Here is a 24199-nt window from a genome sequence, read left to right on the forward strand (position 1 = left end):
TCTGTGTACACAAACAACATCACCTGTAACAGCGAGGGGATCAGCCTTTTTAAATATGCGGATGACATGGCCCTGGTGGCTCACCTGACCAACACCACTGCTCTGGACCGGTATCAGCAGGCTGTTGAAAACCTGGCACAGACTTTTAACCAGCTTTGTCTTGAGCTAAATGTCCAGAAGACCAAAGAGCTGTGCTGTGGGGGCAGAAGGGAGTCAGCAACTGCTTTTTTTAAACCACTCAGCATCCAGGGTCAGCTGGTGGAGCAGGTTGAGTCTTTTAAATACCTTGGAACTGACCTGGACAACTGCCTCTCCTTCTCTCAGCATGCAGACACCATTTTTAAAAAATCACAACAGCGCCTCTACCTGCTGAGGAAATTAAGGACTTTCAACGTCAGCACACATGTTTTAACTCTGGTCTACCAGTCCCTCATTGAATCCCTACTCACCTTCAACATCTCTTCCTGGTACAGCCTCCTCTCATCCAAACACAAGATCAAACTTTCCCGCACAGTTAACCAGGCCAGCAAAATCATTGGAGCACCACAAACCCCCCTCTCAGAACTGTATAGCCGGTCTGTGATCAGGAAGGCCACCCTGATCACAGAAGACTCCTCCCACCCCCTTCACCACTGCTTCCAGCTGCTGCCATCAGGCAAACGCCATAAGGTCCCACTGGCCAGGAAAAACATCTACAAAAAATCCTTCATCCCCTCTGCAATAACCATCCTGAACAATAAGAAATGAACATTCTGCTGCTTTTAACAGCCCCCGCCCTCCCCTTTTTAGAATGATTGCACAACATTGTTGTTTTTAATGTCTGTTTGTTTCTTAGTGTTTTTATTGAGCCTGTCAAAGATGAATTTCTGTCACTCGTGACAGACAATAAAGTTTATCTATCTATCTATCTATCTAAACGGTTCAGAAGTTGTCATGTTTTGTTGATGTTTTGTAAAACATGTGCAAGCGTTGTGTCGTTGCTACGTTCGGTTTAGCATTGATGCTACACTCTGTTAGCGTCGATGCTACTCGGTTTAGCATCTGTTTCTGTATCTGTCCCTTCTTGTCATAGAGGCACCATTCAATGACCGCTGGAAAGTGGAGAATCCCGCGATTCAGATGCAGTTTACAGCTCGTCTCTATCATGAACGGTTCAGAAGATATTTCATGTTTTGCACCGATGCAACGCTCATTTTCAGAGGGTTTAAGTTGCAAGTCAACTTAAATCATCATTTACGTGCCTTTTCTCAATTATCTGGACTGTGAAACTTTGGGAGATTGTTTTTGAATGTCATTGCTTTGAAATTAGGGTAAACATATTTTTTTGATTTTCTATGGGTTTTCCACGTTATCAGCTGATTATCTAAAAATAGAACGTTGCAACATCCAACTCATTTTGATAGAACGGGTCACATTTGTGCACGGCATCGCCTGTCAATCAAACAACGGAGTCGCGGTTGAAGTGTAGCAGCAGCGCTGCTGAAACACGGAGGGATAAGTGATAAGAAAGGCGAAACCAGCGCCGGTAAAATCCTGACAGTATTCAGAAGAATTTGTGATGAAGGGATTCAAGTCCACGAGTTGCAACCCATGCGAGCATCGTGTTTTTTTTCTCTTCTGTGGGGAGAAGTTAGCAAACAGTGGCATGAAGCTGGCTCATCTCCAGCCGCATCTCAACACAAAACATGCACGTCATGTCGGTGAGCCTCCTGAGTGTTAGTTTGTTTATGAGGAAACTTTATGAATGCAGGTTGCTTCCTGATTGGCCAGCGGTCAGCTGACTGTCATCGACCTCGATGAAGTCCTGGTCGCCTTCCAGACATGAAAACGGGTCATGGGTGAAAAAGGTGAGAAGGATCCGACCCCTGTCGGGGGGTCCGGGGGCAGAAAAGAAAATTTTGAATATTTCATATTTGAAAGCATCAATCTGATGCATTTTGATAAGAAATTCAAGCAGAACTACAAGACAGTATGAGTGTATAATAAAGTATGGTCACATTATGCTATATAACGTTATTAGTGTTGTCACGATACCAACACAAAAACACAAAAAATGTAATTATTGACTTTATTTTGATAGAAAATCTTAGAAATATGCATCAGTAAATAATCAATCACTGCTGCTGCAGGATTAAAATTGAAATTTCCATCGATATTAATCTGAACTCTTCCTAAATTAAAACATTAGTGGTTTGTTTAAAATGAATATAAACTTGTTTTCTTTGCATTATTTGAGGTCTGAAAACACTGCGTCTTTTTTTGTTATTTTGACCAATTGTAATTTTTGGGAGAAATGGTTATCAGTAGGCCTAGTTTATAGAATGAAACACAAAGTTCATTTTACTCAAACACACACCTAGCCAAGCCACAAATTGACTCTGCTTGTTTTTTTTCTCCTCAACGCAATATCGTTCCGTTAATTCATCTCCGTGTAGCGCTCTTTCTCTGTTCACTCACTCAAAGAGAGAGAGAGAGAGAGAGAGAGAGAGAGAGAAGCGCGCATGCATGCTAGTGGTGGTATCAACCAGCAGTGTTTGCATTAATTAACGTGTCTGTGGCGCCCGGTCTCTCTCTAGCGCGCTGGTGCGCACACACATAAACACAGGCACATGGACAGGTCGCGCTGTAACGGCTCAAATTACAATGCGGCGACGGCGTCACCGCTGCCGCCGCTCTGGACTGCACTGGACTGTTAATTAGGGCCACGGGCAATCGCACCGGGCACTGGTCCCAACAGCTATGAAATAGCTGCAGAGACCAGTGCCCGGGCTTTACTGTTATTGTGTGGATTTTTTCCTAGTTATTTTTCCACTTCCGGCCAGATTTCGGTTCGCTACTACAAATCATATATCAAAACGTGCGTCCTGATCGGGATCGGTGTGCTATTACTTTTCTCAACAGTGTACGAATTTTTCGCAACGTAAGTCGCGAAAAACTGCGCAAAATTTTTGCATGTAAGTCAATGGGACGGGCGGAAAAAAAAGAGCGAAAAAGACCAATCATTGGAGTTTAACAAACGTCTACTGCTCAGGCATACTTTCACCTAGAGACTCCATTTAAACTTTAAACAGTAGACACAAGTCTTGTGTATTGTCGTATTACTCCACGTTTTGATAGGTCATATAGTTTTTGATCAATCCATGATCAATGACCATGATCATTTTTGGAGAAATTATGAGATTATAATGGGTGTGTATTGCACGGAATGTTCGTGTCAGAGTGGGTGACATCATCGGTTAGAGTGGGAGAGATGCCAGAAAAACTCCAGATTTTTTCTCTATCCAAACTCCAAACGGCCACAATTCACACTCTACACACATAATTTCCGGCACGTTTGTAGACAAGCTCATCCTCGATCTCTTAATCTGCTCAAAATATCAGAGAGACTTACAGAATTTAAACTCTGAGCCTCTAAGTGCGGCCACGTCTGTCTCTGCTCCTCATTGAGTCCAATACAAATATTTTCTGAGAGAAGCAGAACGGCCTGATGTTTTAAAACTGCCAGCGTCGCCAAAATATTTACTGTAGAAACACCAAATCGTACCGAAATTTTCAGTAAGTCCTTAGAGCAACGTTAATCTGTGTTTTGTTCTGATAGGAGTTACCGTTTTCTCACCCTAAGCCTAAATGTGAGACCGGTGCAGAGGCAGAAAATGGCTCTTTTTCTCCACGTTTCTGTCTGTCTCAGCCTGCGGGGGCCCCTATCGCCGTGGTAACCTCTTTGATCCTCAGGCCAGAGCTCGTTAACTTCATAAACAATCCACCTGGCGCTCGTTTAAATGTTTATAAACACAGACACAGCTAAATCAGACTGACACAGGATGCAGCTACTAACTAACTATGTGTCAAGTCAGTCACACACACAGACTCTAGAGCCAGCTTCATGTGATTACAGTCACACACACACACACACACACAAACACACACACACCTTCATGTGATTAAAACACAGTTAACGTGCAACAGAATTTAAACTTAAACCATGATTTAATCTGGTTTTAAAGTTAAACCTTGTTGGTGTCAAATGCGTCAAATGCCTCTCGTGGGAGCAGCTGATAGAGTCCCCCCCAGCTGAAAGCAGCCCACCCCACCAGCCAGAGGGTCCAGGACCATAGGGACTGCAGTGGAGGAAGGCTGCCTTAACACCCTGCACAATGGCACCCAGTACACAGAAGTTAGACAGGACCAGTCAGCCCATCACCTGGTCCGTTCAACAAATCAGTTTATGCTACTGTGATTTATGTAGCCTAGTTAAATACTACAGTAATCATCATAGTGTATTGGCAGGAAAGACCATTTAAATCTGTATCAAATATCGATTAATGAATTAATCGATAATTTGCATGTTGGTCTTGGTTAAGTACCACCTTGAAAAAAAAAACAATGTTTTGTTGCTTAAGCTATTCAGTCATTCAATGGTATAGTGTGAAAAAAATGCTTCTCGCTGTTCTCAGGTCAAATATTTATATGCGATTAAAATGCAATTAATTGCGATTAATTAATTACAAAGCCTCTAATTAATTAGATTAATTGTTTTAATTGAGTCCTGGCCCTATTACACAAGATAAACACACACACACACACACACACACACACACACACACACACACACACACAGTTAACCTAATGTGATTACAGCTCCTCCATATCAGTGCTTATAGAAAGATGATCATGTGTCTGTCTGATCAGCTCTGTCTTGACCTTAAGATCGTGGGTTTGATTCCCATGTTGACAGAGATGGCACAACCGGCAGTAGCCCCGTGGCCCATTCAAAATTTCCCGAGAGGAAATTTTCTAGTTCACAGTACAATTCACAACCACAACCCAATCAGGTGCCCTCGCGCTTGTGGGTGTTTTCATCTTCTTCTTCTACTTTTTTTTTTTCTCTTCTCAATTCAAGGCTCTCGTAATCTATACCTCCAAATCCTGATCACTTGCCACTTGACCCCCCCCCCCCCCGCCCCCCCCCAAAAAATATTTTCTCATCGGATCTGCACGATTCACGTAGGTCATCTATTTTGGTTTCAAAACGGCGAATGGTGAGTGATTTTCATGCCTGGCCTTCATCCTGAGAGCTGAAGATGTCGGAGAGCAGGAACTGCTGCTGCTGCTGCTGCTCCTGCTCCTCCTGTTCCTCCTGCTCCTCCTGCTCCTCCTGCATGAACTTCTCCAGTCTCTCCTTCAGGACAGGAACCTCCTTCTGCTGCAGGTAGTCAACGATCTCTGAGGACAGAATCATTTATGTGTTAAAGGTATAGTACGTAGGATTTCCCCCCATCTAGTAGCCTAGAAATCTCGCTGCACCCTAGCGGCAGCAAATATATTTGCTCCGTAGGTAGGTCTAGAAACGAGCCATAGGAACTTTTTGAGTCTCGAACACCGTTTGTGTTCACCAATCACAGCGCTCTATCTGTTTAGAGAGTCGTTGGGCGGGCTTTAAGGGACAACGAGGAGTTTCTCCATCGGCAGAACGAAAAATTCCGCAACAATAAAAATGTCTCATATTAACTCATTGAGTGCCAACCACGTAATTTCTCGTTTTTCGTTCCCATGCGTTGAGTGCCAAAAACGAGATTTTACGTTTTTAGCTTTTTTTTAATATTACGAAAATAGACACTCTAACGCACCTTATATCTAAATTTGGGAGCTCTACGATGAATAAAACTGAAATAAATGACAATCGAAAACTCATGAAAACTCGCGATGTGGAAGTTTCATCATAATTTGTCTTCTGATGGTTGTGCATGGAATCACTGGTGCATGCATTAACGTCAGGTCAAAACCAGATCATCTATTCGCGTGGGTCTATCACTAGGTGGCAGTCTCGCCTTCCTTTTGATCGTGGGCGGCAACTTCAAAAGAAAAGAAGTCCAGCAACTTTACAGGCAGCACTTTTCGGGTGCTGAAGGGGGAAATGAAAAAGTTGAAGAAAAAAAAAGATAGCGCCGTGCGTTTTCGTCAGACAATGCTGGACGAAACCACCTTTCTAGTAAAAGAGCGGAGTGGCTAATAGCAGGTCCGGTCGACTTCGCGCTTGAGAGGCCTCGTCAGACTGTTGAATATGAAGCTTACAACTTACACAAATGAAACATTCGATTTCTGGGCATTTATACCTCGGGTCGACAATAGCTTATTTTTTTCTTCAATTATTGTTTTCATCTACAGTTATATTTATCATAATATGCCCAATTCGGGAGGGAGAGAGGGGGGGGGGGGTGCCGCGGTCACGTTACATAATGTAACAGTTTCCAGAAAAATACAAACAGGATATTTAGGTAGATGAAGGTCTTAGTCACATTTGAATAAAAATAATGCAATTAGGCTAAATATCATAGGATCTTTTTTTTAAAGATAGGCCTATTTTATTTTTAGTTCCATAATTCAGAGATGATTTTCACTTAACGAAATGAAACGAAACAATGAAGCCTACAGTTTTGTCCTCCGGCTTATGAAAGTGAAGTATCCACAAGCACACCTATTGATCAGAGATAAATGAAGGTGCTAATGTGTCGCTGATGTGTCTATTAAGCTGGTCCTACAGACCGCTGCATATAAACCACACTGTAGCGATTTTCACCCAGCCTCGCTTTCAATAAAACACACACTCGCATTCTATAGCCTAATTGCAATCAGTGAAATATATGAAATCAATATAAAACACAATTTAAATATGAGAGTTGCTGTTGCTCTAGTTTAATAGCGCTGCAGCTGCATTTACCGTGCGCCCCTGTCTGTATGTGAACCTGTGTCTGTCTATGTGCAGGCAGAGATCAGAGATGGTGTTTTTTTAATAACCATGCTAGCGTTTCACCATCTCTCATCTCCGCCAGTCAGCCTCTCAACCTGCCGCCTCTCTCGCGTGCGGGCGCACCGCACGTAAACACACCTGAGACGTGGACACATTTATTTATTTATTTTTTCTGTGGGAAACACTGATCAAGCTGTGCGTACGCACAACTCTCCGCAATATTCCATTGATAATCACACCGGACCCAAGAATGGTGCGGACATGAACACACCTCATACTCCACCCCCAGAATGCCTCAGCACAGCACAACCATATATGGTCAGCACGTGCATAATTAAAGCAGATAACAGCGGCACGGCCGTTTCGGCTAATGCTGTGTTCAAGGCAGGCTTTTGAAACCGTAAGTTACAGCTTCAAGTCACAACTACGACTTGGTAGCGTTCCAGGTAACCCGTAGCTCGTGTTTTTACCGTCCTGTTGTCTGTGAAAGTTCCCTATAACGGCCACTCGTAACTTCCGACCCGTGAACTCGTACCAGATCGAACTGGTATGACTTCACAGGAAGGAAAAACACAAAGTACGAGTTTCCTTGAACGCACCATGAGTTAGCAGCCCCCGCCCTTGTCAGGCATCAATTGGTCCTCGTGCTACGTCACCACATTCACGCGCATCCCTTGGCTGCACACACAGCCCTTCATGCCGTTCTCTCCCCTCATTGGATAACACTTGTATCCCACAAGGAAAATTTTCTCCTCGGGTTACAGCAGAGCAGAGTGACGGAGAGACTCGTGTTTAGGCTGAAATACTTCATGTAAGTGATTGCTGACGGAAAATAGGACTATTTAGGACTTATATTAACAAAAACATTCCACTGATATCTGCTTTAAGTAGCCATGTGCTCTGTGGAGCTGCAACAAAGTAACAACAAAGACAACACCCGGAATGATGCTTCGGCGGACCTGCCCTCGCTTTTGAGGTCGGTTGTGAGAAAAATGCCTACTGTCCAGACAACTGTGTTTTTTTTAAAGCACCCCTGCATTACACAAACACACACATACGGTATCTATATAGCCGCACATATAGGCTATAGCCCATCAGTGATCATAATAATGATGATAAGAGAAAATGCATTGTTCACTAAAACTGCACGTTGGCATCCCAGACTGAAATAAAATCTTTGCTTATAGTGAGAGCTGCTCTACTAAGTGAACTATACCTTTCTTGCGTTACTAATGTTATTGTGTCTCGAGTGTTTCAGAGTCGCCGGCTGTAAACCAGCTGACCCCGACTGACTTTTTTTTTTTGCGGTCACATCAGCACGGCTGCATCTTCGGTCGCGGCTGCTGTGGCATTTGCCCATATTGCCCTATGGCCAGTCCGTCCCTGTCACTGGTTGTTTGTGTTGTCTGTCAAAACATGGATGAATGAAACCTATATCCACACATCTTGTAGCCTATTTCTATCGAGGGAAAGTTATTTCAGGATATCCTGTTTTATCGCCCAGCCCGAAAGTGACATAGGCTATTGCCCGTTCATTCATGAGAAATCATCCAGCTACACTCTCAGTCAAACAAGGTGGGGAATGAACACTACTGTACAGTAGTTGGCTCATTTTAAAAACACACCGGCAGCATCGCCCACTGAGTTAATTAACTGCTGTGTGGAAAACCACGCTGTGGTCCATAATCGCGGTGCAGATGGGTGTGTTTGGAGCTGACAAGAGGATCGATAAAAGAGAGTGAGACGTATAGCTGCCGTCGTTACATTTTTCTCATTGAAAAACTATACTGTATTATTATTATATTGCATTCCCCATTCGTGTTCACTGCTCCTTGCTGCTGTCTTATAGAGGCGATCTGCTGCTCACAGATGCCACCTGGCGGTTGTTTGGGCACATTGGCCACAAAAAATCCGCGTGAGCCTCCCGTGACTCACGCGTGAATCTCGCGTGAAACCGTCCAAATGAAACTAGTACCCACTGTAGGAGGTGAGGAGGCAGTGGGTGAAGAGGAGGAAAGGGATGAGGATGCAGGAGGTGAGGACGCAGGGGGTGAGGATGTAGGAGGTGAGGAGGCAGTGGGTGAAGAGGAGGAAAGGGATGAGGATGCAGGAGGTGAGGACGCAGGGGGTGAGGCCATAGGGGTGGTGGAGGTGGTCATTGGTAGGCAGAACAAAGAGCCAAGGGCCCCGAGAAGAGACCCTCTGAGTAGGCTGAGTGGCGGCATTGGAGCTCATGTGATGGCAAAGTATAGGGTCACTCTCAAGAAAAAAAATCCTACTCGCGTATGCAGGGTGTCTCAGAAGGGTGGGCACAGACGTGAAACTAGCTACTACTGTACATCATGTCATACCCCATTACACCTCAAAAAGTGTTTCACTGTGTACCACACAAAATACGATTTTGCTGGTAACCAGTAGATTTAAAAAATCTTTGGGATGGATCCCTGGATAGCATGTATATGTATTGAATCTATTTTTTTATTGTATTTATTTTGTGTATTTTTTATATTTATTGATGAAATCTATGTGATGTGTACTATTCTCTTATGTGGTATGACTTCAATTTGTATGGTACATTGTCTTGTAAAACCCCCATGGTGGTTTTGAGACTAGAACAACAATATTTATCTTACACGAGCCCTTTGACCCAGAAATGTAAGTGGCAGAAGAGCGATAGGCTCCCAGAGTCTTATCAGTGTGTGGTGGCCGTCTTTTTCTATTGATTTTACGCACTCCTGCTACCCACCTGCACCTGAGGAACTGAGCTTGAGTTTTCTCAGGAACGGTGGCACGTAGAAACAAACGGTTTGTACCCACTTGAAGCTTAAAGTTTAATCTTTCAAACGAGCCGTAGTATGTGTCCATGGGTATAATATAGAATACACTATGGCTCAACAAAAATGGTCAAAAATGGTCTAAATTGCCAGTACACTTGACTAAAACTTTGGAAAGTGGCGTGGCACTCAATGAGTTAATGTGGATGAATCTAAGTTACCCACACTTGTTAATGGCTCCATTTTTGATGAATATATCGTTTTGTCTCTATCATTATTTTGTTATTATTAGTGGTGGTGGAAATGCTGGGCGAGCCGACCAGCGTTTCCTTACTTTCGGTTTCACGGTTAGTCATGAGAATAACGCCGCCAAATCGCTGTTTATGGTCGGAACTGCGACGGTATCTGATCGTCTTCCAACCTCTGACTTTAATTCTTGATGAATGAAAACATGTGTCTGTCTTGCGCCGGGCAAAGAATTTCACGGTGCGCGCGGAGGCTCAAAAATGTAGTGTGAAAACGCTTCGCTTTTCCAAAACTCCTCGTTGTCCCTTTAACGCCATGACAACATACTTGCGACGGTGAAAAACATGACAAGATAGCTTTGGCGAAGGAATCATTTGAATTGGCGTTGGCATAAAATTTGAAAGAATTAAACTTGTCATTTTCTTTAAAAGTTGAGCAAGAAACTGCACTGAAGTCATTCATTTCTAAGAAGGATGTATTTGGTGTTTTGCCGACGGGATATGGGAAAAGTTTAATCTACCGACGTCATCCTGCTCTTTGCTCTGATTGGTCGTAGCGCTACCCTATTGGTGCAGAGGCAGTTTGAAAGACAGCCTTCATCCCGCCCCCTGGATTGAGCCGAGGACTACCGGTCGTTGCCAGACTAGACATGTTAATGATGTAGTGTGGCTTGTCAGGCTAACCATCTAGTGGTGCGGTTGCATATCTGAACGTATTCTTGTTGCATTCAGGTGAAATGGGGCAGACGTCAGACAGACAACAGACGCTGCATGTAACAGGATAAACAAGCGTCTATGTAAACAAGAGGTCCGCCAGCACGAGGCAAAACAATACAGGCATGACAATATGTTGTCATGGTGATGTGGTATTGTTTTACCGTCTTTCTCTGGTGGAGTAAAATGACATCTGGTTGGTTTGCTGACATCCGTCTGCCCGACTGCACCTGAATGCAACACCAGTGCCTCCGTCCTTCCTCACACTACACAGTGGTGACAGTTCTAACAGGCCGAGCCGACAGCTCCGCTGAGTTTCCGTGGTTACCTACGGTCACGCTGCCACTCAACCTAAAAAATGGCGATGCAACATGGCCGCCTCGGTTCCAGTGGTGTAGTGGGGATTTTTTTACTGGGTGGACCCCATCGAAATACCAAATCTGTGATGTCATTGAAATAAATATGTGATGTCATTGAAATACCATCCACTGCCACACTTAGTTTAGTGTCCCTGAACAAGACTGTAACGTTTAATTGTTATCTAGCCTAATGCCACTGTCAGAATCATTCACTCCAAAGTGTTGAAAGTCCAAGCCAAAGTGTTATAATCTCTGGACAAGCAACTTTTAGACCAGACCTAGTAGGCCTACCTAATCATAACACATGATGCATGAAACTGACACAGAATTGAAATTAATCGCACCCAGTGGAAATTGCCCGTTACTTTGCTACACCTCTGCCGTGTGCATTTGTTTACAGCAAAGCCGTCAAAAAATCAGTAGATGGAGCTGTGGATATATACGATGTTAGACGTGTATATTTGTGTAGTCATAAACAAAAGAATGCAGATTACGGAGCGCGTTTGTGTGGAGGTGCTGCAGAGAGGACAGCTGGGACATCGGGGCGGCGGCCAGGTAACTACACTGATGTTGCAAGGTTTTCAGACCAGGTGGGAGGCAGAGAGATCCGTTCTCACTCATAACCAGTGGCGCCGCCAGCCGGAATCCTGTACGCACTCTGTGTTAGGGCTGGGCGATAAACCGAAAATTTATCGATATCGAAATTTACGACGATAACCGACGTCATTTTGCCCAGGTCGGTAAATTCGGTTTTAAAAAAAGAAGAAAACAAAAGAAACAAAATAAAAGTCGTTTTTGTCTTTTTTGGCTGTGTGTGTAGGTAGGCTGTGTGCATGTCCCTTTAAGAGCCGTACTCCGTGTTCAGCGTGTGTAGTCACGTGACTCCACCCATCCAGTCTGTAACAGGAAAGGACAGAGCCGGTGACACCGGCGCTCATCTGTACTGAGACTGTTGTTATTTTTTCACCTGAGTTAATGACACACACACACACTAGAGCAATGAGAAAACACCTCGCTGAAATGTCGGATTAAAAACGTGCAGCGTCGGTCGCCACCGTCACGTGATTTTGTCAACAGACCAGCGTGAAGGGAGTGACAAGAGATTAGACAGAAACGGACATGTGGCGTTAAATGTATGTGCTGAAATAACCACGTTGACGTTCTTTATTGATAAACAGAGCGCCGTCCAGCGGGTCGAGGCACTTGAAGAAGTTTACAAAGTGACGGTAGATTATTACTGTGCGTCTGCTCCGACCCCATTATGAAATATTGGCGGCGATAATTAAGAAGCAGCGGCAGCCACAACTAAATGTAGCGAAAACGTTCAAAAGTTGAAGCCTGGGGCTGCTGAGGTAGTCATCTGGTTGAGGAGGAAGAGCAGCTTGTTCCAAAAAGAAATGTTGTAGCCATGTGTGCTGCAATAATGTGTGCTTATCAGTTGTTCAATAACTCTAAACAACTAAAAGTATTTTATTTGTATTTTCTTAACATATTTTCAGACAGTGTATAGTTTTAAAGTGGCACCTCTGTAAATACAGCAGTTATAGCAAAAAAAAAAAAAAAAATATATATATATATATATATATACTATAAATGGACGATAACTACTAGAGTAGTTATCGTCCATTTATCGTTATCGAGGCAAACTGAACAATATATCGTGATATTGATTTTAGGCCATATCGCCCAGCCCTACTCTGTGTACAATTTTTTTTCATAGGTGGGAAAAAAAAGCAATTTTGTTTATTTTGAGGGGGTGTGATGTTGTTTGTAACAGGCTAAACGTGCTCAGTTCATTGATTGTTAAACCAATCACTGAAGCCTACCGTAAAAGCCAGTGATTGTCCTTTACGTCATGTCATCTGTCCCTTTTTGATTTCTGGCGCCTATTTACACTACCGCTATGTGATGATTCCCCCCGGTCCAGTATAGAAATGTCAAAAAGACAGATGAGCCTTTTCCAGGCATTTGAAAAAAAAGAGATCCAAACCCACGATCACAAACACGCAGCAGAGCAGCGATAATGAAGGTGCTACGTGAAGACTCTCTCCTCTCGTTAGCTTCAAACTCACTTGTCTGCACCGGCGCCGATTCCGTGGGTGCTCCGGTGCTCGAGCACCCACTGACCAGACCAGATGCGCATTTCTCCATGCCGGTCGGCAAGCGCCTCAGCTGTGTGTCTGCGGGTATGTGTAGCCTGTGTGAATGTGTGTGTTAATCTCTCACGCGCTCTGTTAAGATGAATCAACACAAATCGCAGCAAAGCGCGAGCCTGGCACAGAGGTGCGCGCTCTGGCGCATCTGGCACAATCGGTTAACGACACCGAAAGGAAACTGGCTCCGCTCCGCGGCTATTTCGCGTCCGACGTCTATGTTAAGCACACGTTTCTATTGATATTGTAGCGTCCGACCGGACGTAACTACAACAACATAACACAAACTTATCTGACAGCTCTCACTTCTTCCTCTGCTCCTCCTCACTCACTCACCTACACACACACACACAGGACTCTGTCTTACTCACCCCAGCCCCTCAGTTTCGCATCCAACCATACCCTACCTGCCCGTACACATTCACAGTCAGTCAGAAATCACACAATTTAAACATCAGAACAAACAACCCCCCCCCCCCCCCCACCCATTTGTTGTGTTTGCCGTTTCTGTGCGTACATTGAAATTGAATCCTGGCGGCGCCACTGCTCATAACAAGTTACAAGTCATGTAGTTAACAATCACTATTACTCCAGAGCTTTTTAATTAAGGTGAAAATGTAGCATAGCCACGGGAAAATCCTGCTTAGTTCCTCTCAAAAAAAAAAAAAAAAAAAAAAAAATGGGGGGACGCCGCACCCTGGTGTCCAACGACCACTACACCACTGCTTGGTTCGATGTGTCGCCCACTTATGTATTTGTAACGACTTGTAACAACTCATTCTAAGGTACCAGAAAGCTTTCATTTGTATGCAGCTGTGATTCGACTTCAGTGAAATACATATTTGATTTTTGATAATAAAAAGCCAAATAAGTTACACACTGGGGCTTTAAGAACCAGTTCATACTTGGTTCAGGTGTAGTACAGGTGTGTACAGGTGTGTACTGGTGTGTACTGGTGTAGTACAGGTGTGTACTGGTGTAGTACTAACCTCTGCGTGATAGCCTGGCCCAGTTGGGAACTCTGGAAACCTTCAGTCTGTTGAAACTCTTCTGTACACACAGAGGAGTCACTCTCCTGAAATACACACAGTACTGGGGTTAGTACTGCAGATAGTACCTCAGGTAATACTGCAGATAGTACCTCAGGTAATACTGCAGATAGTACTGCAGGAAGTACCTCAGGTAATACTGCAGGTAGTACTGCAGATAGTACCTCAGGTAATACTGCAGATAGTACTGCAGGAAGTACCTCAGGTAATACTGCAGGTAGTACTGCAGATAGTACCTCAGGTAACACTGCAGGTAGTACCTCAGGTAATACTGCAGGTAGTACTGCAGATAGTACCTCAGGTAATACTGCAGGTAGCACTGCAGATAGTACCTCAGGTAGTACTGCAGGTATTACCTGAGGTAATACTGCAGGTAGCACTGCAGATAGTACCTCAGGTAGTACTACAGGTAGTACTGCATATAGTACCGCATGTAGTACTGCATATAGTACCTCAGGTAGTACTACGGGTAGTACTGCAGATAGTACCTCAGGTAATACTGCAGGTAGTACTGCACAATTACACTCAAATCTGCTCTTAAGATCCTCGGAACGACGCAAGAAGATACACAAAAGCGCATCGTAAAGACCAATGTAAAGAAACTACAGTATGTCAAAAAAAGGAAAAAATAGAAAAAAACGACCAACAAGAAGCAGGCCCCTACCAGCCCTCGGACCCGAGTGACACACCTCTACCTGAGGAGATGAGTGATGAGGCGGACCCCCCCAACCGTGCAATACTAGCTGCTATCGCTAATCTTCGAAATGAAGTCACTCAGATCAAGAACGATATATGTGCCTCCATAGATGCACGCATACAAACTGTTTGCACTGAGCGAAGAGAGGAGCTGGCTACGACTAAAAAGGAAATTCAGACATAGGGCTGTTCGATTTTGCCCAAAAATAAAATCTCAATTTTCTTCTCTGAAAAATCAATTTCCGATTCCGATACCGATTTTTTTGTTAAATGACAAACTATTTGGTGTGCTGTTTGTGTCTTTTTAAATGGACCTAATGGACCGTGAGAGCTGTAACTGTGTAGTGGAAAAGGGCCGTTGGTCTTTTTGGCAACGAAATCCTCACTGGTCTTAGCAAAATGCCGACATGCTTGTTTACAGTGTGTGGGGAGAGCAGTGGGAGAGCGTGATGGGAGGAAGGAGGCGGCAGTCATTACGATAATTCAGCACAGCCCAGATTCATGAACGGGGGCTTACCGTAATAATTACCCTAGTTAGAATAAAAAATCGATTTTTACGATTCCAAATAATCGCGATTACGATTTTAAATCAATTAATCAAACAGCCCTATTCAGACATCCATTACAACACTTGAAGGAGCCACGGCCTTGCACGAGAAGACTATTAAAGAGCTGGAGAAGTCAGCCTCATTCCACGTCGACGATGTTACTGCTCTCCAACGTCAGGTAACACGACTGAACTCCGAAGTGGGGAAACTGACTGAAAAATGTGAGGATTTAGAAGGCAGGTCTAGGAGGCACAACATTAGGATCATCGGAGTTCCCGAGGGGGCAGAGGGATCCAGGCCGCGCGACTTCGTAGCTGACCTGCTAAAAGATGTGCTATCTCTGGATGAGAAGCCACTTATTGACCGAGCGCATCGGACCCTCCGTAGAAACCCGACCCTCGAGAGCCCCCCAGGCCCTTCTTCCTGAGGCTACACTATTATCATGTGCTTGAGGACATTCTACGGAAAGCCAGCGCGGCGAAACAACTTAACTTCAGAGGCAAGAGGATTCAAATATTCCCCGATTATCCTCCAGCCGTGGCTAAGCGAAGGGCTCTATTCAACCGTGCCAGGGAGCTATTGCGCAACAAGCCCGGCGTCAGATATGGCCTACTTTACCCTGCAAGACTCCTGGTCACACACAATGGCACACAGACATCCTTCACAGACCCTAAAAAAGCCGAAGAATACGCGGAGCAACTCTCTGGTCCAGGGTCATCTGATAAATCACAGACCTCAGGAATATGTGTTTTCTGTCTGTGAGTGGCTAGTTAGCCTCGGCGGCTAACATTAGCACAACAACTGTCATCTACGGTGGCCTGGAGGTGCAAAACAACATCACAAATTCCGAAACACTTTTACAAAGCTTGAGGCAAATTTACATTTTAGAAAACATTTTTACATATCATAAAACAAAATTACATTAGGCTACCGAAACAAATTTACATTTCAGAAAACAAATTAACAAGAAACAAAACATTTTTACAAACACTGTGACAAAGTTACAAGTGTTGAAACACTTTTACAAGTCCCACAACAAATTTACAAGTAACATATCAATACAGCGGGCAGCAATGAAGCCGGCAGTAGCATGTGAATTCGCCACGGTGGCAAATTCACTTGGCACCTCTATGTTTGGCACCGATCGCTGTCCATTTTGGGTCACCATGAACAGTAACAACTCGTATTGGCTGCTCCCGTTATCACTTACGGTAGTTGGTACATTCCCTTTCCGGTTGATATGTTACTTGTAAATTTGTTTTGGGACTTGTAAAAGTGTGTCAACACTTGTAAATTTGTTGCGGTGTTTGTAAACGTGTTTTGTTTCTTGTTCATTTGTTTTCTGAAATGTAAATTTGTTTTGGGACTTGTAAATGTGTTATGTTAATGTGATTTTGTTTTATGATATGTAAAAATGTTTTCTAAAATGTAAATTTGTCTCAAGCTTTGTAAAAGTGTTTCAGAATTTGTAAAAATGTTTTCTAAAATGTAAATTTGTCTCAAGCTTTGTAAAAGTGTTTTATGTACATGTTGTAATCTTGGTTTGCACCTCCCGGCCACCGTAGTCACCTGCCCCAAAAAAAACCTGCAGAGATACACACGCATACACACATAACCGGTGTTTTACTGCATGACGGTAAGAACAAACATGCAAGGTGTTAAAGTCGTGGGTCACTACACTATATCCTTTATAATCTAGAGACTGTATTGTTATAATCCAAGCGTTATTCATTTATCCATTTCATTTAGTTCTATGATTCGATTCAGCTTTATGTTTAAGTGTTGCCCAGTGTGACCTACTCTTATCTCTTGTTTCTAAAACTACAGCTATGTTTAAGCAGCATATGTTTATATCCAGGATTCAAGACTAATTCTTGGATGCTTACCCTGTCAGATTAAGTTATAATTAGGGCTGGGACTTTAATGCGTTAATTACGATTAATTAATTACACAAAAAATTACGCGTTAAAAAAATTAACGCACTTATTTTGCACCGTGGAACGTTTCTCACTGGATGAGTTTCAGGCGTACTGATTACACTGGAGCACAATCATTTAACAAGCCGCCGACACTGATCCTATAATACATCCATGCACTGATCACTGCAAAGGAGAGGGGAGGTGAAAAGAGACAACAACACTGTTACCTGTTGTATACTGGCCTCAGCCTGTACCATCTCTAACACAGAAACCAGTGAGTAACGAGTCAAAAAGCCGCCGACATTGAGCTTCCTGAGGAGTTTTAATGCAGCCTGAACGCAGCTCAAACCGACCCGGTGCCTCAGCACGGCGACCAAGCTTTGGTAAACAAACTGGATCCACACTGGTTTACAGTATCCTGCCGTGTTTTAGCCAGTCGCTACCGGAGCTTAATTAAAAAAAAATTTTTTTTAAAGCGCTCGTCGCGGTGCAGCTGAGAGCAGCAGAATTTCCTCTGCTGCAGCTGAACAGCTGATATGTGGTCAAGACGTAGCTACAGACCTGTCACTGTCCACGGTGCATTTCAGAGCTGTCTGTCTTCAAACTGTCCTGACCCAGTGTTTCCCATCGTTTGGGCCCGCCACAGTCTCTCACAGAAAAAAAAAAAATTGGGGAAAGAAAAAAAAAAAATTGGGGGAAAAAAAAAATAAATCTTTTTTTCTCATGTGTGTCTATGTGCGGTGCGCCCGCATGCGAGAGAGGCGGCAGTTTGAGAGGCTGAGAGATGAGAGCTGGTGAAACGCTAGCATGGTTATTTAAAACACCATCTCTGATCTCTGCCTGCACATAGATACACAGACACGGGCGCACGCTAAATGCGCTATATAGCGCTAATTGCTCAGCTGCAGCACTATATCGCCCCCCTCCCCCCTCCTGAAATCCTGTGGGAAACACTGCCTGACCTGTCCCTGAACATCACACAGAGACAACATGGAGCTGTGTGATTGGTTACTGAGTCATTCAATGGTATACTAAAATCCATGTGAAAAAAAATGCTTCTCACTGATCTCAGGTCAAATATTTATATGCGATTAAAATGCGATTAATTAATTACAAAGCCTCTAATTAATTCAATTAATTTTTTTAATCGAGTCCCAGCCCTAGTTATAATCAAGGTGATTTCAATTTTAGATGACAGAGGAGAAAAAAAAAGGAAGAGAGAAATTTGTTCATTTGACTTAAATAATTTCCAAAAAAATTTCTGTGTATATGCTGCATAAGATATGTTGGTTTAAAAAAAAAAACAACAACTTTGAAATGTAGAATTGACGTTCAGGTCTGGGGAGTGCATTTGTGTTTTACTCTGTCTCCCAGGTACATGTAATACATGATGATAAATGCGCTTGTATAAATGGGGGTGCGTGTGCACATGTATACCCCTGTATGGTTGCACGTTCCCTTTATCATATTTAAATTTCTTTATTATTAAGTTTCAGAGCTAATGGACCAACTTTGGAGTTAACAACAGGCCACCAATAGGTGTGGAAGTAACCTTAGTTATCTTTTTTTTTCAGCTTCCCTAAGAAGGCTCGCGCCATTCACTTTGAATTGGCTAGAGTAGTTTATTTTGTTTCTTTGTTAATATGTGGTTCAGGTCAGAGATGGGGACTCGAGTTTGCGACTCGAACTCGAGTCGCACTTAAGTCGCACCCACAGAGACTTCAGACGTCAGACCTTCCTTCACGGGGACTAGCTGCTGCATAACTGGCACATATCAGGCTACTGTAGGCTAAATCCTCCTGTTTATTAATGTTTTTGCTGCGAAATATGACTGAAGGCCTGTATGGAAGTCTGGACGTGTCGACACGCCCCCATGAGTTGACAGAGCTAATTAAAAAAATAATAACAACCAGTTCTTCTCTCAGGAACATGCGGAGAAAAGGCCAGTGCAGAGGGACAGAGCAGCCTTGATTCTTTCTTGACTCAGAATACAGTTTCCTTTAAAGGAAGGCTTTCATTGTGTGTTTTCTTCATATTGCATTGCAATATCCTGTTTAAAGTGATCATATAATAAACAACTAATCAATACTATATAGATAAAGGAGTGATAATAACCTACAGTAAATGCTTTGAATCTCTTAGATATAACTGTGCAGTATCCTTAGTAGACCAGATAGCAGCAGATGATAGAAGGGTCATTACAACCAGAAGACACAGGAGACTTTTATTTTTTAGAGACTTGAGACTTGACTTGGACTCGTGACCAAAGACTTGAGACTTGATGAAGTCTCACCCCTCAAAGACTTGAGACTTGACTTGGACTCGTGACCAAAGACTTGAGACTTGACTTGGACTTGCAAAAAAATACTTGTGAACATCTCTGGTTCAGGTTGACCTGGGGAGGGAGATTTGGGTTGGGGAAAGAAGACCTTACAAAAACTGATTACCAATACGCGGGATACCATGAGTGATAGCACCAAGGGGAAAAAAAATCTCACTTTTTCCAGTTGGAATGTGCGTGGAGTAAATAATCCAGTCAAAAGAGGGAAGGTTTTGTCCCATCTTAAAACACTGACCTCGGATATTATGTTTTTACAAGAGACCCATCTGAATAATAAATCACATGGCAGGCTCAGGACAAAATGGATAGGAGAGATTTATCACTCGGCTTTCTCTTCTAAAGCAAGAGGCGCAACAATCTTAATTAGAAAAGGTGTACCTTTTTTGCAGAAAAAAACTATAGCCGACAAAGAGGGTCGTTATGTTATAGTGATTGGATAGATTCAGAATATCTCCCTCACCCTAGTAAATATATACGCACCTAATACAGATAACCCTGTATTTTTTCAGAAAGTTTTTGCATTAATACCAGATATGTCACAGACTAATTTGATAATCGGAGGAGATTTTAACACCGTTTTGGATGCATATCTAGATAGATCCTCCACAAAGAAACCTCCCAGAAATGCCTCAAGTGAATTCCTTAATACATATATAAATAACACAAATATCCTAGACATATGGAGGATGATGAACCCCTCAGGGCGGGACTATTCATTTTATTCACCTGTGCATAATTCTTATAGTAGGATAGACTACTTCCTAGTTGATGCCAAACTGGCACCTTTTATAGTGGATGTTCAGTATCATAGTATTGTGATTTCAGATCACAGCCCACTTTTCTTTTCAGTATGTTTAGACCACTTAGACAAACAGCATACCTCTTGGAGACTAAACCCTCACCTGCTTGCAGATAAAACATTTTGTGATTACCTAAAAGATCAAATTTCATTGTATTTTGATATGAATGATATTCCAGAGACATCTTCCTCCACTCTCTGGGAGGCGTTTAAAGCCTATATTAGAGGTAGCATAATCTCATTTGAAGCATCAAGGAGAAAAGAAAACATGTCCAAGTTAAAAGAACTGGAAGAACAGATCAAAGCACTAGATCAGGAAAATGCTCGATCCCCATCTACAACTCTACACAGAAAAATAACAACATTTAAGTATGAATATAATCAAATTATGTCTGTGAAAATAAGTAAAGCATTCCTGTATACCAGACAAAGGTTCTTCGAATTTGGGGATAAACCACATAAATTATTAGCTCGTCAGCTCCGAAAAATGGAGAACGATAGGACAATACATAAAGTAAAAGCCTGTGATAACACAATACTCACAACACCCAGAGATATTAATAACAGGTTCCTCGAATTTTACACAGACTTATATACTTCTAAATCCACCTCAGAGTCTGAGATTATGAATACGTTTTTAGATAAATGTAACCTACCCAAGCTAAATGTTGAAGATTCTAAATTGCTAAATGCGGAGCTCACAATCATAGAGATTTAGTCTGCTATTGCCTCATTAAAAGGTAATAAATCACCAGGTCCTGATGGACTCCCTGGAGAACTATATAAAACGTATGGTGAAAAGTTATCTCCTTATTTATTAAAGGTATTCAAACACACTCAGGAAAGCGGTGCTTTACCACCGACTTTAACGGAAGCTGTGATCACGGTTATTCATAAGAAAGGGAAAGACCCACAGGAAGTAGGTGCCTATCGCCCTATTTCACTCTTGAATGTTGACGGAAAGCTATTTGCCAAAATACTTGCTAATAGACTGAACCCCCTGTTGGAGAGGTTGGTTCACCCAGACCAGACAGGTTTGGTACCTAATAGAAACTCTACTTTCAATCTGAGACGCCTCTTTAATATCATGTTTACAGGAAGAGAACCACACTCTGATCTCGTTATTGCGCTTGATGCCGAAAAGGCGTTTGATTAGATTGAGTGGCGATACTTATTTGAAGTTCTTAGTAGGTTCAATCTCGGAGATGTTTTTTTGTCACTAATTAAACTTATCTACAAAAACCCTACAGCCCAAATCCTAACCAACCGAACACTATCCTCCCCGTTTAAGTTATGTAGAGGGACGAGGCAGGGATGCCCCCTCTCCCCTTTGATTTTTGCTCTTGCTATCGAGCCGTTGGCTCAAAGTATTAGACTTGACCCTCAGATACATGGATACACCACTAAAGATACAATTAGTAAAATATCATTGTATGCAGATGATATTCTTCTTTATTTAACACGTCCACAAATGACTATTCCGGTACTTTTAGATAAAATCAATTTATTCGGGTTTTTTTTTTTGCAGGATATCGGTAGCCTGACAAACCAGACTATATCACTAAAATGTATAGTCTGGAAATGACCGGTAGACCTCGGCTCAATCCAGGGGGCGGGATGAAGGCTGTCTTTCAAACTGCCTCTGCACGTAATGGGGTAGTGCTTGAGCGCTACGACCAATCAGAGCAAAGAGCAGGATGACGTTAGCCTGACAAGCCAATTAAAATGTATGTCGCCATCGCGTTAAGCCCGCCCAACGACTCTCTAAACAGATAGAGCGCTGTGATTGGTGAACACAATCGGTGTTCGAGACTCAAAAAGTTCCTATGGCTCGTTTCTAGACCCACCTACGGCGCGAATATTTTTGCTGCTGCTAGGGTGCGTCTAGATTTCTAGGCTAGGATATCGGATTAATTGGACAAAAAGTGTTTTAATGCCAGTCCACATGGATGATCTTACATTCCTGATCAATCTCCCATTTAAAATCTCCTCGGAAAAATTTACCTATTTAGGAATAGAAGTGACAAGACAGTATACTTCTCTCTTTCAACAAAACTTTCCTCCTTTAATAGAAAAACTGCGCTGTAGGTTATTGTTTTGGGATGCACTACCAATCTCAATGATCGGAAGAATAAATGCGGTTAAGATGGTCTTACTCCCACAGTTATTATATCTGTTTCAAAATATCCCAATATTCCTTGAAAAGACATTTTTTAAACAATTAGACTCTTTAATTACTCCATTTTTGTGAGGACACAAAGCTCCCAGAATAGGTAAGAAATATCTCTGTAGGCCTAAATCTGCAGGAGGATTAGCACTCCCAAATTTTTTGTTTTATTACTGCAGGGTTCCTGTAGCTTAAGTAAAGTTAAATTTAAGACTTTTTAAGACTTTTTTAATGCCACTTGAAATTAAATTTAAGACCAACTTCACAAACGCAAATGGAAAAATGGGTTTTACCCACTTTCCTACATGGTCCAAGGTAAAGTGACTGCAACATGAACGATGGGGGGGGGGGGGGTTCTAAATTTTACCTGCCACTCAATGTTTTTATCCGCCACCATTTTGCAAGTGTAGCCTACAATCGTGGTGATAACTCTATCTATAATAATCTCCTGTCATTAAGTCCCCCCCTGCCCATATGCATAGAAGCAAATGGGAGAAAGAATTTGGCGAACCGATCACAGATGATCTATGGGACAGAGCCCTTGAGAAGATCAACACCTGTTCACACAGTGCAAGACACTGTCTTATTCAATTTAAAATTATACACATGCTCCACTTCTCAAAGGAAAAATTACATAATATACTGTATATCCAGAAGTATCACCTATGTGTGATAAATGCAAAGCTTCCATTGAAACCCATCTACATAGTTACGTACTATGCCCCAAAATTTACTCTTTCTGGGCTGGTGTTTTTGATATAATGTCCGAGGTTATGAGGTTTGTGACAAAGCCAGAATCCTTACTTATCATTCTTGGGGTGTCTGAAACCTTTAAAAAAATTAAGCAAAGCACAACAATGCTTTATTTCATATGGTCTTATAATAGCGAAAAAAAATATTCTTTTATTATGGAAGAGTGAAAATACACCAACATCTAAGATGTGGTTAGAGGAATTAAATGAAGCTTAGCGAAAGTTCAGACAGGAAGACTATCTCTTTAAGCACGCCTCAAAGCCCTTTCCCTGTTTTCCCGCTATCCTCTCGCTCCACCCTTATTCTCATAATTCAACCAATCACAGTCTGCCATCCTCTTTCTCTTCCACCAATCAGTCATTAGCGTCAAATTTAAAAGTTCTCTCGCTCTCCTGTCATCCAGCCGTCACTTCAGCAAACTCTCAGCCCACCTCCACCCCGGCACCACCTTCGTCAAGATACAGACTGTCTTAATCTGGATCTTCAACCGAGAAGTTTCCTCATCAGGCGACTTCAAGCTTCCCTACCACCACCAGTGTCTAGGCCCGGAGGGATATAACTTCTTCAGATGCAAGCTTCTCATCCCCAGATCAGTTTACTCGGCTGGTCTACACCCCGTGGTCTAAGCGCCAAAGTTTATTTTGTTCACAATAAATGTAATTTCATCTTCATCTTCAAACCTGGCTCTCTCGTCGTAAATGGTCTATCCTGATTGAACTAATACACTCCATCTGGAAAGAATAAGATATGTCCTGAAAGACAGACTCCAACATTTTGACGCAACTTGGCAACCTCTTATACAGTACCTTGCTAATACGAACCCATCTTAATATTCGGTCTTCTATGCTAGCAGGGTTCTCGTGATATTTTCCATGCGGGTCTTCTCCAGGGGGTGGGGGGTGGTTTTTTGTCAACCTGTCATGTTCTGTTTCTG

The 24199-nt window shown here is 42.7% G+C and overlaps 1 protein-coding gene and 1 long non-coding RNA gene across 2 annotated transcripts in view; both read right to left on the reverse strand.

Moving 5' to 3' along the window:
- Positions 1 to 236: 236 nt before the first annotated feature.
- LOC146960084 (uncharacterized) lies at positions 237 to 688 on the reverse strand. The gene is made up of 3 exons (XR_015035523.1): positions 631 to 688; positions 450 to 477; positions 237 to 369 (listed from the first exon to the last, which is right to left on the reverse strand). It is a non-coding gene; the product is annotated as an uncharacterized LOC146960084 (long non-coding RNA).
- Positions 689 to 5050: 4362 nt separating this feature from the next.
- LOC146960085 (transcription termination factor 1-like) overlaps positions 5051 to 24199 on the reverse strand; it is a 54540-nt gene continuing 35391 nt past the window's right edge. Inside the window, exons 9-10 of the mRNA XM_085772632.1 lie at positions 13983 to 14068; positions 5051 to 5223 (exon numbers count right to left, since the gene is read on the reverse strand). Coding sequence (XP_085628758.1) covers positions 5051 to 5223; positions 13983 to 14068 — 259 coding nt within the window. The remainder of the gene's footprint in view (positions 5224 to 13982; positions 14069 to 24199) is intronic.

Source organism: Trachurus japonicus, unplaced genomic scaffold (assembly GCF_045865225.1).
Source record: "Trachurus japonicus isolate A0001 unplaced genomic scaffold, Traja_1.0 AP030730.1".
In the NCBI taxonomy this organism is placed as follows: Eukaryota; Metazoa; Chordata; class Actinopteri; order Carangiformes; family Carangidae; genus Trachurus; species Trachurus japonicus.